General features: G+C 44.5%; 1 protein-coding gene across 2 annotated transcripts in view; it reads right to left on the reverse strand.

The window, feature by feature from the left end:
- The window catches only part of IQCK (IQ motif containing K), a 141,672-nt gene that overhangs the window by 20,140 nt on the left and 103,369 nt on the right, over positions 1-18,163 (reverse strand). For both annotated transcript variants that reach the window (XR_004438847.1, XM_033217863.1), the window contains exon 8: positions 11,769-11,880. Coding sequence is in view for 1 of the 2 variants with exons in the window: in XM_033217863.1 (XP_033073754.1) it covers positions 11,769-11,880 (112 nt within the window). In the remaining variant the exon portion in view is untranslated. The remainder of the gene's footprint in view (positions 1-11,768; positions 11,881-18,163) is intronic.

Genomic DNA, 18,163 nt, shown 5'->3' on the forward strand with positions numbered 1-18,163 from the left:
TCTGAGACACAGTTTCCCTCCCCTGAAAGATAGGGGCAATAATAATTTCCTTTTTTTTTTTTTTTTTTGCTATGGAGTCTCACTCTGTGGCCCAGGTTGGAATGCTGTGGTGTGATCTTGCCTCACTGCAACCTCTGCCTCCTAGGTTCAAGCAATTCTGTAGCCTCAGTCTCCCGAGTAGCTAGGATTACAGGTGCCCACCATCACGCCTGGCTAATTTTTGTATTTTTAGTAGAGACAGGGTTTCACCATATTGGCCAGGCTGGTCTCGAACTCCTAACCTCAAGTGATCTGCCTACCTCGGCCTCCCAAAGTGCTGGGATTACAGGCATGAACCACTACTCCCGGTCAGGCAATAATAATTTCTACTCATTCTGTTTGCTGTGAAGATTAGAAATAATATATGCAAAGTGCCTGGCATGTAGTTGGCACTCAATAAATCAGAGCTGCTATGAGGACTGCAGATCTTTGCAGACACCCAACGTTTGGCAGCCACAGGTAGGCAATGCTGTCCTGTAGGCCGGGCCACAGCTTGACAAGGCAGACAGAATTTCACATTGCCCTCCCGGTTAGCTCCAACTTGCATTTAGAAAGAGTCATTCTGGATGTGACAGGCCCAAATGTAGTGACAGGAGGAGTCTATGCTTCCTACCTTCTCAAACATGTGATCAAACTTCACAAAAATCTCCTTTAAACCTCCCTACTCTTTTCCTCCAAACTTTCCCAAATTGCCAAATACCAAATTCATGCCTCCCTCTTCTCTGCCTCACACTCTAAACTTCCAGATTTACTTTCTGCCTCCCCCAGTGATCCCACCTCGCTTTTCCCCAACAAAAGCCCAGTAGTGAGCAGAATGTTCACCATCTATTGTTCTTGCCTTCAACGTTGAGACCAAACTCCCAAACCTGGCAACAGCCACCAAAACAGCAGCAACAGGTTTTCAAGGTTTAGATTTGCCCAGACAGCAGGCCTCTTGCCTGGGAGGCAGGAGATTCTACAGCAAACACCTATGGGATATTCTGTTTTACTGTTACAGAGATTTCCTGATTCAACGATTCAATTTTTCAAAGCAGAAAGCAAGGTCCATGTAGCTGGTAAATTGCAGAGTCGAACAGGAACTCAGATGCCCTGAATTTCAGACCAAATGAAACTGCATTCGTGAGAAGAGCCTCGCTAAGGAAGATTTTGAATCCAAAGCTATTACTGGGATCTTGTAGCTAATCCATAGTATTAGGGCTTTGCTGATGTGGTTACAATACATTCTCTACTAATAAACCCATGTAATCACTTTCTCTGGCCTCTAGCCTGACACAGCTTATAAATTTCCCCCAGGAGATTCTAATCTACAGCCAGCATTGAGAACCACTGCTGTACAAAAATATGGAATAAAAACTGGAATAAAAACTTTATTTTTGCTGACAGCTTTAAAAAATATTACTAAAACCAGCCACCAGTTACTGACCATTCACTTTGTGCCAGAGATCTGTTTAATTCCATACACGGCTGTTTTATTTAATCCTCACAGTAGCCCTTTGTGGCAGATCCTAATTGTCCCCACATAACAGAGGAGAAAACAGCCTGGTGAGGATTAACAACTTGTCCAGGAGCCACACTGATGGTAAAAGGCAGGAGCTCGGTTCCGTCAGACCCTCCAAAGCCAATATTTTTATTTTATGTTTTTTTGAGACAGGGTCTTACTCTGTTGCCCAGGCTGGAGTACAGCAGTGTGATCATGGCTTTCTGAAGCCTCGACCTCCCAGAACCAAGAGATCCTCTTGCCTCTGCCTCCCAAGTAGCTGGGACCACATACACACACCACCACACCCAGCTAGTTTTCATAATTTTGTAGACATAGAGTATCCCTATGTTGCCCTGGCTGGTCTGGAAGTCCTGGGCTCTCAAGTGATCCTCCCATCTTGGCCTCCCAAAGTGCTGGTATTACAGGCAAGAGCCACTGCACCTGGCTGCCAATATTCTTAACAATATATATAAACCATAGGTTGAATGCTTTGCTTAATTAATAATTATCATTTATTGATCACTTATCATGGGTCAGGCACTATTCCAGTTCATTTAATCCTCACAAAAACTCTATGGTTTGGTTACTAGTATTAGTATTGCCATTATATTGCCAGACAAACTGAGTCACAGAGAGGTTAAGCAACCTGCTCGAGGTTGCACAGTGAGAAATGGGAAACTTAACCCATTCTGGTCATGAACCGTCTAGGGTTTGTAGATTTATCTATATCCTTCAAAAGCATTCTGCATCGGCCAGGCGCAGTGGCTCATGCCTGTAATCCCAGCACTTTGGGAGGCTGGGGTGGGCAGATCACAAGGTCAAGAGATCGAGACCATCCTGGCCAACGTGGTGAAACCCCGTCTCTACTAAAAATACAAAATTTAGCCAGGTTTGGTGGCACTCCTGTAGTCCCAGCTACTTGGGAGGCTGAGGCAGGAGAATCACTTGAACCCGGGAGGCGGAGGTTGCAGTGAGCCGAGATCATATCAGAGATGAAGCTCATGAAGTTGGAAGTGGTCATTTGCATAAACTTAAATATAGGATCTTGAACTTTTAGGGCAAATCATTAAGAAAGGAAATAATCTTTTATGTTTAAATCTCAGAACAGTAGGGATCTTCAGGCACCTCAGTAGGACACTTGTGCCATGTCATAGCTGTGCAGACTTTTGCAAATTTTAAATGAAAAGATGTGTGTAAAAGCTGATGTCATCCAAATATCCCCAGACACTGGTGAGTCCTAAAAATGGAATTGATGAAGGCAGGGCCAAGGCATGAAGTCACTAGATGTCTCTTAATCAAATGATTTATTTTGCAGGTTAAAATGGAGAAGGAACTAAGTTTTGAGGAACTATGAAAGAAAAAAATGAAAATGACACCTTAGATTTACAGATATATGTCTTCTAAAGGAGCCATGGTCCTATCAAAACAATGACCTCATTTAGAATTATTACTGAGGCATAAGAATTCTCATTTTACAAGTAGAGAAAATGTAGCACAAAGATGACATCACCCATCAAAATTCCCACAGTGGGTTGGCAGCATTAAGTATAAATTAATATAACATTTTTGGATGAGAATATGGTGATCACTGTCTAAATTTAATACGTCTGTGTCCTTTGACCCAGCAATTCCACTTCTAGGAATTTATCCTATAGAGATACTTCTACAAGCCTGGGTGCAGTGGCTCACGCCTGTAATTCCAGCACTTTGGGAGGCCGAGGTGGGTGGATCACCTGAGGTCAGGAGTTCGAGACTAGCCTGGCCAACATGGCAAAACCCCGTCTCTACTAAAAATACAAAAATTAACCGGGGTGTGGTGGCACTCGCCTAAAATCCCAGCTACTTAAGAGGCTGAGGCAGGAGAATTGCTTGAATCCGGGAGGCGGATGTTGCAGTGACCTGAGACTGTGCCACTGCACTCTAATCTGGGTGACAGAGCAAGACTCTGTCTCAAAAAAAAAAAAAAAAAAAGAAATAAGAAAAAGAAATACTTCTACAAGTAAGCTAGAATATAGCTACACCAATGTTTATGGAGCATGGTTCATAATACAAGCCAACTATCCATTCATAGAAATTGGTTTTATAAAAGTATGGTACAGCTCTATCATTTTTATGGAGCCACTAAAAATAATGGGATAGATCTGTGTATGCTGGCATGAAACAGATGGCAATGATATATTGCCAAGTGAAGAAAAAACAAGCAAGTTACGGTACAGCATATGTAATATGGTTACATGTTTATAAATACATATATTTGTGTTTTTTTATTTTCTTGAGACAGTCTTGCTCTGTCACCCAGGCTAGAGTGCAGTAGTGCGATCTCAGCTCACTTCAGCCTCCACCTCCTGGTTCACACAATTCTCATGCCTCAGCCTTCCGAGTAGCTGGGACTACAGGCATGTGCCACCACGCCTGGCTAATTTTTTTGTATTTTTAATAGAGACGGGGTTTCACCATGTTGGCCAGGCTGATCTTAAACTCCTGACCTCAAGTGATCCACCTGTCTCGGCCTCCCAAAGTGATGGGGCTATAGGTGTGCGCCACCGCGCCCGGCCTATATTTGTATGTGGATAGATGAATGGGAAAACTATGGGCTGATACACTCAACAGTGATTGTCTTTGGAAAACACATCACTAAAACTTGACCTTTTTTGTTAGATGACAGACTGTTGGTCACAAAGGTTCTCAACCAATGCTAGAACCCACTTCCTGAGCCACAGGCTAGAATGTTCCCTGTACCCAGGTTCCCTCTCTGGTGGCCAAACACTTCTCTGCTCCTCAAATGTAGATGGACAGAGGATTTGGAAGGAGGGAGAAAAGAATATCCTTATCCTGATTCACTTAACCCTGGTTTCTTGCTTTAGTAAAAATATCTCCCCAAACTACTCACGTATATCCTGCAGCCTTTGAATGGTGCTCTCAGCCTCCTCTACCACTGTACTTGTGGTCTGTGGGCACTTCAGTGTCAGGGTGCAGGCTGGGAGGCATGGCCAGACACTGCCTGCTGTCCAGCCTGTGGGTCCTTAGTTACCATGCTGGGAAGCTTTGCAGTGGACCACTGCGGCCTATTGGGCACTTGGGTTACAAAACAGCATGGCCTGGGATGGCCCTAGCCTCTTTGGTATCAGGTAGATCCGGGTTCAAATCCCTGGTCTCTGGCCTGACTGGCTGCGTGGACTTGTGCAAGCTGTGTATCTTCCCAGCCCCGGTTTCCTCATTTGTACGATGGAGATAATCTCACCTCTCTGAGACATCAGGTGTGAGGACTACATGGAAACATAAGGTGCTTACTGTAGTGTCTGGCATATGGTATAAGCTCCATCGCTCATAGCTACTCCCTAGTTGCAGACATCCTTCTCTGCTCTTGGCAGTGCATCCAATTACATGCGCTAGGAAGGAAAGAACTAAGTTCCAGCGTATCTTATTTATTTATTTATTTTGAGACGAGGTCTTGCTCATTGCCCAGCTGGAGTGCAGTGGTGCAGTCACAGCTCACTGCAGCCTTGTGTTCCTAGGCTCAAGCAATCCTCCCACCTCAGCTTCCTGAGTAGCTGGGACTACAGGAGTGTGCTACCACGCCTGGCTAATTTTATTTTTTGTAGAGACGGGGTCTCATTGTGTTGCCCAGACTGGTCTCGAACTCCTAGGCTCAAGCAATTTTCCTGCCTTGGCCGTCCAAAGTGCTGGGATTATAGCCGTGACCCCAGCCTTCAGCACAGCGTAAGGTCACAAGCAGGTGGGGTGGCTAAGATGAGGTGTTCATCTTAAGAATAGCCTTTAAACCACAAGGACATCCTAATCACTAGGATTTGTCATTGTAATCTAAATTAAAATTAGGGAAAAGAACTTTCTCCCATCTCCACCCTCTACTCCCGGCTTTCATGTTTTCCTTCTAGAAGGAAATATTGCTCTAAGAAACTTACTATATTTGGGAATAAAATGGTGTTCAGTATGTTATACAGTGTCCTCTTTATGAAAGAAAAATCAAATCTCAGCTCCAGGAATGTGTGCTTCCAAGAAACTTACTTAATCTTGAGGACACAATAAACCATTAATGATCCTATTTCCTTTATTGTTGTGGCTTCCAGGAAGCTCAGAGCCATATTTCTATTTATTATAGGAATATTTTTGAGGCCATCATGCACATTGCATAATGTATTAGGGAAGTTCTGAGTATTTCTTGAACAAATGGTTTGTCTTTTTTCTTATGGACACTGTGAATTTATGTAATAGATTCTATTCCCATCTTTACTTTGGCACGTTTTCCTAAGAAACTTCTACATTGGTCAAAGGGTACAAACTTTCAGTTATAAGATGAATAAGTTCTGGGGATCTAATGAAAAGTATGGTAACTACAGTTAATAATACTGAATTGTTTATTTAAAAATTGATGAGAGAGCAGATTTTAAGTGTCCTCACCACACACATACACACACACAAATTGTAACTATGGGTGATGGATGTGTTCATTAATTTGATCGTAGTAATAATTACATAGTGTGTATGATACGGTTTGGCTCTGTGTCCCCACCCAAATTCATCTTGGATTGTAATCCCCACATGTGGAGGCAGGGATCTGGCGGGGGGTGACTGAATCATGGGGGAGACTTCCACTATACTGTTCTTATGATAGTGAGTGAGTTCTCATGAGATCTGATGGTTTATGTTTGACAGCTCCCCCCTCACTCTCTCTCTCTCCTGCTGCCATATAAGACGTGTCTTGCTTCCCTTTTGCCTTCCACCATGATTGTAAGTTTCCTGAGACCTCCCCAGCCATGCAGAACTATGAGTCCATTAAACCTCTTTTCTTTATAAATTACCCAGTCTCAGGTATTCTTTATAGCAGTGTGAAAACGGACTAATACAGTGTACAAATCATCATGCTGCACATCTTGAATATATATAACTTTTATTTGTCAGCATAGGCCTTGAAATTAAGTATTTCACTTACAGCACTGAGTGGCCCTATTTTTTTCCCTAACCTTAATTATTCCTTAATTACCACCTTTACCTAAAAATATCATATTGTGTGTATTTCTGTAACTATTAAAAACCACTCTTGGAATGAAGTAGGAAATAAACAGTTAAGCAAACAAAAAGTAGGCAATTCATTTCCTTTGACAGATCAACCAATCTCTCCCTCCAAGTCTCTGCCTTTTCTTCAAAACATTAAGAAGTGATAGTTATTTAGAGATTATTTCTGCATATGTAAAGAATACACACACAAACACATATATGATAAATTTATCTGATATATATATACACACACACACACACACACATATGTAATTTAATCTGATGTTATGGGAATAATTTCTATGGTTTCTTTCTCCCTGCTCATACTAGATGTCCAAATAAAATACGGATATTCAATCACAAAGCACATTTGAAAACAAATACTATGTGAGGCTAAAAATATGCTATTAATCGAGACACGATTTTTTTTACTACATCTCAAAAATGACTTGGGCATCTTATTTTAAACTACATTGGCTGAAATTCTTACCATACACATTTTAAAATAATTCCTGCATCTGTCCTGAGGGATAGAGACTTGAAGATAACTTCACACCACTTGCGTCCTAGAAGAAAATACTGTTTGGGACAGGCAGCCTCTGACTCACTGTAACGTGAGACGGGCTATATATGACCACGATTCCACCACCCCGACAGCTGATGTGACTCTCCCTCAGACCTCCTGTCTGCTCAAGGTTGCTCTAAGCTATGAACTTGGTAAAATCTATTTGTATTGTAAATGCCGGAGCACAATGTGGATAAAATGGCAACACCTTAAAAAGATACGCCTGTCTCCTGGATGTATACATAGATGAGCTTTTTTTTTTTTAAATGAAGTTGAAAAACCATTTTCATTTGCAATCACCACACTATTTTTTATTGCAAGTCTAAAGGAGAACTAGCATGTGCTTAACATCCGCTTTCAAACTGCTTCACTGGAAGCCTTTGAGGTCTAATTGAGGGGTCACCTTGGCTGGGGAGATTTATTTTGTAACCCCCCACACTATCCAGATTCATAAGGTTTAAAATAGGAAGTAACTCTAGCGCATGAGCTTAACAAAATGATTCAACTCGGCGACAGTTAAAGGGAACAAGAAGTTCTGCTTCGCTTGATGTGCAGCAGGTTGTACTCTGCTTCTCATAATTCAGCCCCTAGCTGGAGGCTTCAGTCCATGAAAACATAAACAGCAAGCACCCTGAAGCCCAGATAGGCAATTGAACAGGTCATATGTCATGTTCCGGAAGATTCCAGAGAAGTTGGGTCTGAGGGCAGAACCTAAAAGAATGTCTTAACTCTCTGCATCTGTCCTCCAGGATGTGTTAGAACACTGGACAGAGACGGGGAAGTCCTGGGCCCAGCCCCAGGCTCTCCTCTGCTGTGTGACCTTGGGCAAGTCACTCAATCTTGCTGGAACTCAATTTCTTCGTATGTAAAATGAAGCCCAGGGCTTCGTCCCCTAAATATGTACAGACCACCTGCTCTGTGCCAGGCTCATGATGAATAAGACAAACACGGTCCCTACATGAAAGCCCATGGAGCTTGGAGTCTATTGGAAGAAAGCAACACAAATATTTTAATAATACGATCATGACAATAACTCACACTTATGGGAACCATGTGCCAGGACTTGTTCTAAAGATCATCATCTCTTGTAATCTTATAATAACATCTGTATGAGATAGACACTATTATTAGTATCTCATTACCATTTTGCACAAGGGAAAACTGAGGCTTCATGAAGTTCACTAGATCAGGGTTACATGGATAGAAGTGGTAGTCAGGATTCCAAGGGCAGGTCTGGCCAACTCCAAAGCCGGGTCCTTTATCTGTCCTTTCTGCTGTCCTGACTTCCTTCTTAACTGATCACAGACCTGGGGACAGACTTTAGAATTGGCTTGTTTGCCCAAAGGCCATTCCACAGTCTCAGCGTCAATAGGAACCTATCCATGGGTTCACAATGGGGTATTTACCAAAGAGGTGTTTCTTGTTTGGAAAGCACAGCTCACTCCTTCCGGAGCCCTTGGAAGGTGGCACGGGAAGCCAGCAACAGATGGTGGAAGTGGATTTGCTTTCACCAGCCCCTCCAGCCCCTCTGCTGTGGACTGGATAACGGCATGAACTCCAGGTCTATTCTCCCTGCTCCAGAGCGAGCCCAATCAGTCAATCAACCAACCGCAAATCAACTCCAAAGAATACAGACCAACAGAAATAAATAGGCATGCTGCACTTTCCTCGACCTTTAAACTGATTATAGCCCTGATTGCCTTCCAGTTTTGAAGCCAAATGAACCTGCAGTTGTGCATGGAACAGAGGCCTGTGCTGAGCCAGCCAAACAGTAATAGCTCAAGCTGCTTCTTTATAAGGGCAGCTTTGACTGACAATTTGATGTGCTCCTACTCTGCACCAGGAACTTTCTGTTTATTGACTTGTTTAAAACTCACAGCTCCATTCATTCATTCATGCATTCGTTCGTTCAACTGATATTTATCTGCCACTCACTTTGTGCCAGGCACTGTACTAGGAGATAAACCAGGCAGACACATCACATCAGGAGGTACCATGATGTCAGTGTGTCCTATTATTTCATGTAGGTTACATGCTAGTGGGGAAGACAATTGTCCAGTAAATAAATTTAGGTTGGTGCAAAAGTAATTGCATTCAATGTCATTATTTTTAATGGCAAAAACCGCAATTATTTTTGCACCAACCTAATAGCAGCTGTACAGTCAAGCATCAACAGGACTTGTCCAGAGCTGAGAGCACAGGCCTAAAGGACTCCACATTTAAAGAAAGCACAAAACAACTGGGCATCTCGCATCTCCTTAGGTTCTCCATCCTGGCTGAGCAATAGGTACAGCGGCTGATGCCCATAATCCCAGCACTTTGGGAGGCCAAGGAAGGAAGATCACTTGAGGTTAGGAGTTCAGGACCAGCCTGGCCAACATGGTGAAACCCCGTCTCTACAAAAAATATGAAAATTAGCTGGGCATGGTGGCAAATGCCTGTAATCCCACCTACTTGGGAGGCTGAGGCATGAGAATCACTTGAACCCCAGAGGTGGAGGTTGCAGTGAGCTGAAATTATGCCGCTGCACTCTAGCCTGGGTGACAGAGCGAGATCCTGTCTCAGAAAAAAAGAAAAGAAAAGAAAAGGAATAGAAAGTACAGAGTCCCAAGGGGAAGAAGGCATTGGCAAATTGCAAGAACAGAAAAGAGACTAGAGGGGCTGCAGTCCACTGAAGGAGGATGGGGACAGGGTAGGATGGGGAAGTTAGAGGACCCAAGGCATGATGGCCTGTGGCCTGCTGAGGGATGTATGACTATTTTTGTAGTTTCTCATAATCATAATCATAAAGTACTATGTGCTTATCTAAAAGATTCCAACAGTGTGGTTCCACCCCTCTGGTCCAAATTCTCAAAGGTAACTACCAATAATTTTCTTCCAGACCGTTTAGCATATCTGTGTTTCCATGCATATATATATATATATATATATATATATATTTTTTTTTTTTTTTTTTTTGAGACGGAGTCTGGCTGCATTGCTAGGCTGGAGTGCAGTAGCACGATCTTGGCTCACTGCAACCTCCGCCTTCGGGGTTCAAGTAGCTGGGATTACAGGTGTCCACCACAAAGCCTGGAAAATTTTTGTATTTTTAGTAGAGACAGGGTTTCACTATATTGGCCAGGCTGGTCTTGAATTTCTGACCTTATGTGATCCACCTGCCTCAGGCTTCCAAAGTCCTAGGATTACAGACCATGCATATATTTTTTATATGAATAAAATCTTATAGTTCTGCAATTTAATTTTCTCCACTTGAAAATATATCAGGCTGGGCGCGGTGGCTCACACCTGTAATCCCAGCACTTTGGGAGGCCGAGGCAGGCGGATCACCTGAGGTCAGGAGTTTGAGACTAGCCTGGCCAATATGGATGGTGAAACTCCATCTCTACTAAAAATACAAAAATTAGCCAGGCATGGTGGCAGGCACCTGTAATCCCACCTACTCGGGAGGCTGAGGCAGGCGAATTGCTTGACTCCGGGAGGCAGAGGTTGCAGTGAGCCAAGATCGAGCCACTGCACTCCAGCCTGAGCGACAGAGCGAGACTCCATCTCAAAAAAAAAAAAAAAAAAAAGAACATATCAGCCAGGCGCGCTGGCTCATGCCTGTAATCCCAGCACTTTGGGAGGCCGAGGTGGGCAGATCACTTGAGGTCAGGAGTTCAAGACTAGCCTGGCCAACGTGGTGAAACCCTGTCTCTACTAAAAATACAAAACTTACCCAGGCATGGTGGAGCATGCCTGTAATCCCAGCTACACAGAAGGCTGAGGCTGGAGAATCATTTGAACCCAGAAGGTGGAGGTTGCAGTGAACCAAAATCGCACTACTGCACTCCAGCCTGGGCGAACAGAGTGAGACTCTGTCTCAAAAAAAAAAAAAAAAAAAAAAAGAAGATATTGGCTCATGAAATTATGGAGACTGAGAAGTCCCACAATCTGCCATTTGCAAGCCAGAGACCCAGGAAGTCCAGAGAACCAATAGTGTAGATTCTAGTCTGGTTTGAAGGCCTGCAAGCCAGGAGCAGGAAGGGCAGGAGAGATCAAGGCCCCAGCTCGCATGGCCAGGCAGAGTTCATGCAACCTTCCTCTACCTTTTTGTTCTATTTAGGCCCTTAAGAGATTGGATGAAGCCCAGTGGGGAGGTCCATCTGCTTTATTCAGTCAATCAAATCAAATGCTAATCTCTCTGGATACACCTTGACAGACAGACCTAGAAATAACGTTTAATCTGGGCATCTCACAGCCCAGTAAAGTTGACACATAAAATTAGCCATCGCAAAAGGGGAGAAGACAAGCATAAAATACCATTTGAGTTCAGACACACAATCAACAACTTAGAAGAATAACTGTAACTATCCATCATACTGATAGACACTGTGTTTCCAAAATAATGGGTTATTATTGATGTCTTGTAGCTTCAAAAATAGAAACCTGCAGACACAGGGAGACATTGAATTTGTCCCTGTGGGAGAGAAATGGCCCTGTAAATTATATCACATCACCTCTGTCATTGCACAGCAGAATCTTAATATGCAGCCACTTCCCCCATGCACAAGTTGAGCTCCATACAGACAAGGACCTTACAAAACCTCAGAGGGCCTCCTTCTTGAGCCTGGAATAAGAATCAGGCTTTTCTTGAATGAACTAAGGACTGTGAATCCAGCAACTTACCTTTTTGTTCTTGCTTGGCCCAGAAAATTTTGACTCGCTGGTGAATGTGCTTGGCCTCGCGCAGTTTCTTCTGCCACTGACGCAGTTCTTGAATCTCAGGATCACAGCGAACCTGGAAAATCCCAGTAAAACTTCAGTCCCTTTTCGACTGTACACGAGCTTATTAACCCTGCATGGAAAATCCTTTACAAACCAATTGGATGTACTTTTGATTCTCAATGAATCATCGTCCTAAATGAATTATTGACACTCCTAGAGCTTATATCATATTTGAGCATAAATGAGGTTGTGTGAAGATTAGCTATAGTAACAGTAGGTTAAGAATGAGCAGGTCTGTGCTGTCCATAGAAAGATAAAGCAGCCACCACATTTGTAACTTTAAACTTCCTAGCTGGCATCTCATTTTAAAAAGTAAAAGCAAGCAGATAAGATTATTTTTAAGAATGTATTTCACGGCCGGGCGCAGTGGCTCAAGCCTGTAATCCCAGCACTTTGGGAGGCCGAGGACGGGCAGATCACGAGGTCATGTGATCGAGACCATCCTGGCTAACACGGTGAAACCCCGTCTCTACTAAGAAAATACAAAAATCTAGCCGGGCGAGGTGGCGGGCGCCTGTAGTACCAGTTACTATGGCGTGAACCTGGGAGGCGGAGCTTGCCGTGAGCTGAGATCCGGCCACTGCACTCCAGCCTGGGCAACAGAGCCAGACTCCGTCTCAAAAAAAAAAAAAAAGAATATATTTCACTTGGCCAGGCACAGTGGCTTACGCCTGTAATCCCAGCACTTTGGGAGGCCGAGGCTGATAGATCACCTGAGGTCAGGAGTTCGAGACCAGCCTGGCCAACATGGTAAAACCCCCTCTTTACTAAAAGAACAAAAATTAGCTGAGCATGGTGGCAGGTGCCTGTAATACCAGCTACTTGGGAGGCTGAGGCAAGAGAATCGCTTGAACCCAGGAGGCGGAGATTGCAATGAACCGAGATCACGTCATTGCACTCCAGCCTGGGCAAACAAACAAACAAGAATGTATCTCACGTAACCTAAAACATTCAAAATCTTATTACTTCAACATCGTAATTAATACAAAAAATTATTATACAGGGCATGCTGACTCATGCCTGTAAATCCCAGTACTATGAGAGGCCAAGGCAGGAGGATTGCTCAAGCCCAGGTGTTCAAGACCAGCCTGGGCAACACAACGAGACGTCATCTCTATAAAAAATAAACAAAATTAGCTGGATGTGGTGGTGAACGCCTGTAGTTCCAGCTGCTCAGGAGGCTGAGATGGCAGGATTGCTCGAGCCTGGGAGGTTGAGGCTAAAGTGAGCCAAGACTGTGCCACTGCACTCCAGCCTGGGTGACAGAGTGAGATCCTGTCTCAAAAAAATAAAAATACAAAATTTATGAATTATCTTACTTTCTGTTTTACATGCTAAAGTCTTCAATACTGTGTGCTTTTGCACTTAAAACATACTTCATTGGCTGGGCGTGGTGGCTTACGCCTGTAATTGCAGCACTTTGGGAGGCCGAGGCAGGTGGATCACGAGGTCAGGAGATCGAGACCAACCTGGCTAACATAGTGAAACCCCGTCTCTACTAAAAATACAAAAAATTAGCCGGGCGTGCTGGTGGACACCTGTAGTCCCAGCTACTCAGGAGGCTGAGGCAGGAGAATGGCGTGAACCTGGGAGGCGGAGCTTGCAGTGAGCCGAGACCGCGCCACTGTACTCCAGCCTGGGAGACAGCGAGACTCCATCTCAAAAAACAAAACAAAACAAAACAAAAAACTTCATTTCAAGTGTTCAACAGACACATGTAGCTGGTGGTTACTACATAGAACAGCACAGTTCTAGGTTCACCACAGTTAATGCATTAACCACAGTTCTATTTAACACTGACTGCTTACTTCATACCAACTTTAGTGCTAGATGTTGAGATTAAAGAGATGAATAATAGTAATCGTAACAATAATTATTTTTATTTTTATTATAGCTCATATTTATTGAGCATTTATCTCCCAGGCATGGTTTGAAGTATCTTACAAATTTTATTTCATAGAGATAGAGTCTTGTCATGTTGCCCAGGCTGGCCTCAAACTCCTGGGCTCAAGCCTTGGCCTCCAAAAGTGCTGGGATTATGGGCGAGAGCCACTGTGCCTGGCCAAATATTTTACAACTTTTTTTTTTTGAGATGGAGTTTTCGCTCTTGCTGCCCAGGCAGGAGTGCGATGGCACAATCTCAGCTCACTGCAACCTCCACCTCCTGGGTTCAAGCAATTCTCCTGCTTCAGCCTCCCAAGTAGCTGGAATTACAGGTGTGCACCACCAGGCCTGGCTAATTTTGTATTTTTAGTAGAGACAGGGTTTCACCATGTTGGTCAGGCTGGTCTCGAACTCCTGACCTCAAGTGAACCATCTGTCTTGGCCTCCCAAAGTGCTGGGATTACAGGTATGAGCAACTGCTCCTGGCCTATTTTACAAATTTGAATCACTAAGCCACACTGATAAGGCAGGAATGGTTATCCCCATGTTACAGATGAGATAACTGAGTTTTAATGGTTTGCCAAGCCGTATTGGAAATGGTGGAGCTGGAATTAAAACTTGAATGGGGCCGGGTGCGGTGGCTCACGCCTGTAATCCCAGCACTTTGGGAGGCCGAGGCGGGCGGACCACAAGATCAGGAGATCGAGACCATGGTGAAACCCCGTCTCTACTAAAAATACAAAAAATTAGCCGGGCGCAGTAGTGGGCGCCTGTAGTCCCAGCTACTCAGGAGGCTGAGGCAGGAGAATGGCGTGAACCCAGGAGGCGGAGCTTGCCGTGAGCCGAGATTGCACCACTGCACTACAGCCTGGGGGACAGAGCGAGACTCCGTCTCAAAAAAAAAAAAAAAAAACTTGAATGGATTGATTCCAGCTGCCCTTGAGAAACTTCGAGTGTAGGAGGAGACACAGGAATAAGATCAATAAGGTATGGTAAGAGTAGAGAAATTGGTGAGTGCAAGGGAAAACAGAGGGGGCATCTAACCCAGCCTTGGAGAGGTTAGAAAACCCCGGGCTGTTTTGAAGGATAAACTAGAGTTTGCCATGGGAAGAAGGGATGGAGTGTAATGGTATTCCTGGGAGGGATACTAGCCTCTGCAAAAGGTGCAGAAGGGTGAAACAGTCTTGGATGATCCAGGAACTCCAAGGTGAGAAAGTAACAAAGGGCTCAGAAAGGCCACAGCCACTCACATCCTTCCTCTTCCTGATTCATCCTTCTACCTCTTCACTTGCCAGAGGAGCTGCACCTCACAAAGCAGAGTCCGAGACTGGAAGGGAGTGATTTGATATATGTGGAAGTGTGTCAACTTTATCTTGAAAGATAAGTTAAAGTCACAAAAGAATGCTGCGAGACATACCAAGAAATGAGAGCCAACATTTTCCAAAGAAGTCCCTGACTCAGCTCTCTAGATTAATTATTCAATAGGGCTACTTTGGGGGTTCCCCTTATTTTGGGGGTTGGTCCATGGCCTGTTAGGAACCAGGCAGTACAACAGAAGATGAGTGGCGAGTGAGCAGTGAAGCTTCGTCTGTATCTGTAGCCACTCCCTATTGCTCACATTACCACCCGAGCTCCACCTCCTGTCAGATCAGTGGCAGCATTAGATTCTCACAGGAGCAAGAACCTTATTGTGAACTGCATATGTGAGGGATCTAGGCTGCGTGCTCCTTATGAGAATCTAAATAATGCCTGATGACCTGTCACCGTCTCCCATCACCCCCCAGATGGGACCACTTAGTTGCAGGAAAACAAGCTCAGGGTTGCCACTGATTCTACATGATGGTGAGTTGTATAATTACTTCATTACATATTATAATGTAATAATAATAGAAATAAAGTACACAATAAATGTAATGTGCTTGTATCATCCCAAAACCATCCCCCCACCCCAGTCCCCCATCCATGGAAAAACTGTTTTCCATGAAACTGGTCCCTGGTGCCAAAAAGGTTGGGGACTACTGTCTTAATCAGCTTATTTATTTATTTTTAAGAGGGAGTCTCATTTTGCTGCCTAGGCTGGAGTGCAGTGGTGTGATCTCACGTCACTGAAACCTCCGCCTCCTGGGTTCAAGCAATTCTCCTGCCTCAGCCTCACGAGTAGCTGGGATTACAGGCATGCACCACCACATCTGACTAATTTTTGTTGTTTTAGTAGAGACTGGGTTTTGCCATGTTGGCCAGGCTGGTCTCGAACTCCTGACCTCAGGTGGTCTGTCCACCTCGGCCTCCCGAAGTGCTAGCATTACAGGCATGAGCCACTGTGCCCGGCCAGCTCCATTCATTTTAAATGAGGCAGTAGCTGTGTATTCTGGAGGAACAGTTGCCTGAACTGGAATGAGCATGTAGAACTGAGGCAGTCACATTCCACATGCCCAGGTCAGTGCTTCCCTCTCTAGGCCGTGGTCCCCTCCTGTCTCTCCAGGGACCCCAGGTGCCCAGAAGGGTGGCCTCCTTGCTCCTCCTCTCTTCTTAAAGTCACAACTCAAACCTGCTGGTCTGATAGTCAGGAACTACTGTCTCTCCTGTTGGGAGGGATGCAGGGCAAACTGAGGCAGAAATAGCAATCTGCCAGGCCTACAAGACCCAGCATTTAAGAGAAACTGGTGAAGGGAGTGCAGGGTGAGGACAGACCAGAGAGCCAGGCTTGTCTAAAGGGATTGGCTGCTCCCCAGCTCTGCTGACCATGGGGATGCCATCAAGCCAGAGCTCGATCTCCTGCTTTTTCAGATCACCACTGGATCTTGGGACTTCCGACCTTGGTCCCTGGGCTTCCTACCATGGTCACTGCTATCTTTTGAGGGTGCCCAAGTCTGGGCTGCCAAGTTTCAACTTGCTCGAGTCACCCACACATCCACCATCTTAGGACACAAACACAGTCCCCAAAGGGCGAGATTGAGCCAGGTTTCACCACCAGCTACCTCCAAGCCCCAGAACTACCATTCCCTCTCGTCTCTCCCCTATTGATAGAGGGGCCACCTCTTCCAATTCTCTTAATAATTTTACGTCAAAGAGCCTTATTGTCCTTTCCTTCCACTGAAACTTTATCAGATTCACAAGTAACCTTAGTGATTTTTTAAAAATTTGGTCAAATACACATAGCATAAACTGTACCATTTTAATCCTTCTAAAGTATACAGTTCAGTAGCATTAAGTTACACTTACAATGTTATGTGACCATCACCATTCTCTCGTTGCAACACATTTTCATTAGGCCAAAAGGAAATCCCAGATTCTTTAAGCAGTGAATTCCCATTCTCCCCTCTCCCTGCCCCAGCCAACCATAGCCTCTCTGTGTCTTTAGATCCACAGTCTCTCTGGATTTGCCTATTCTGGATATTTCCTACAAATGGAATCATATAATCATGTGTCCTTTGTGTCTGGATTCTTCCAGTTAGCATATCATATTTTAAGGTTTATCCAGATTGCAGCATGTATCAATACGTCATTCCTGAATAATATCTATCGTATAGGTATGCCACATTTATTTTTATCCATTCATCACTTAATGGAACATTTGTTTTGCTTTTTTTTTGAGACTCTGTCACCCAGGCTGGAAGGCAGTGGTGCGATCTCAGCTCACTGCAACCTCCGCCTCCCTGGTTCAAGCAATTCTCCTATCTCAGCCTCCCGAGTAGCTGGGATTACAGGCACCTGCCATCATGCCCAGCTGATTTTTGTGTTTTTAGTAGAGACAGGGTTTCACCATGTTGGCCAGCTGCTCTCGAACCCCCGACCTTGCCTTGTGATCCACCTGCCTTGGCCTCCCAAAGTGCTGGGATTACAGGTGTGAGCCACTGCCCGGCCTTTTTTTTTTTTTTTTTTTTTGAGACAGGGTCTCATTCTGTCGCCCAGAGTGTAGTGCAGTGATGCATGATCTTGGCTCACTGCAACCTCCACCTCCCAGGGTCAAGCAATCCTCTCACCTCAGCTGGGACTACAGGCACACCACTGCACCCAGCTAATTTTTTAAATTTTTGCTTTTGTACAGACAAAGTTTCACTATACTACCTAGGCTGGTCTCAAACTCCTGAATTCAAGCAATCCTCCTATCTCAGCCTCCCAAAGTACCTGGATTACAGGTGTGAGCCACCGAGTCCAGCACTTAATGGAACATTTGAGTTGTTTCTATCTTTTGGCTATTGGGAACAGGGCTGCTATGAACATTTGCGTATGAGTTTTTGTTTGTTTATTTATTTATTTATTGAGATGGAGTCTCGCTCTGTTACCCAGGCTGGAGTGCAGCGGCATGATCTCGCCTCACTGCAACCTCCACTTTCAAGCCATTCTCCTGACTCAGCCTCCTGAGTAGCTGGGATTACAGGCACATGCTACCATGCCTGGCTAATTTTTTA

This window comes from Trachypithecus francoisi, unplaced genomic scaffold (assembly GCF_009764315.1).
Source record: "Trachypithecus francoisi isolate TF-2019V2 unplaced genomic scaffold, Tfra_2.0 Lachesis_group10, whole genome shotgun sequence".
Lineage (NCBI taxonomy): Eukaryota > Metazoa > Chordata > Mammalia > Primates > Cercopithecidae > Trachypithecus > Trachypithecus francoisi.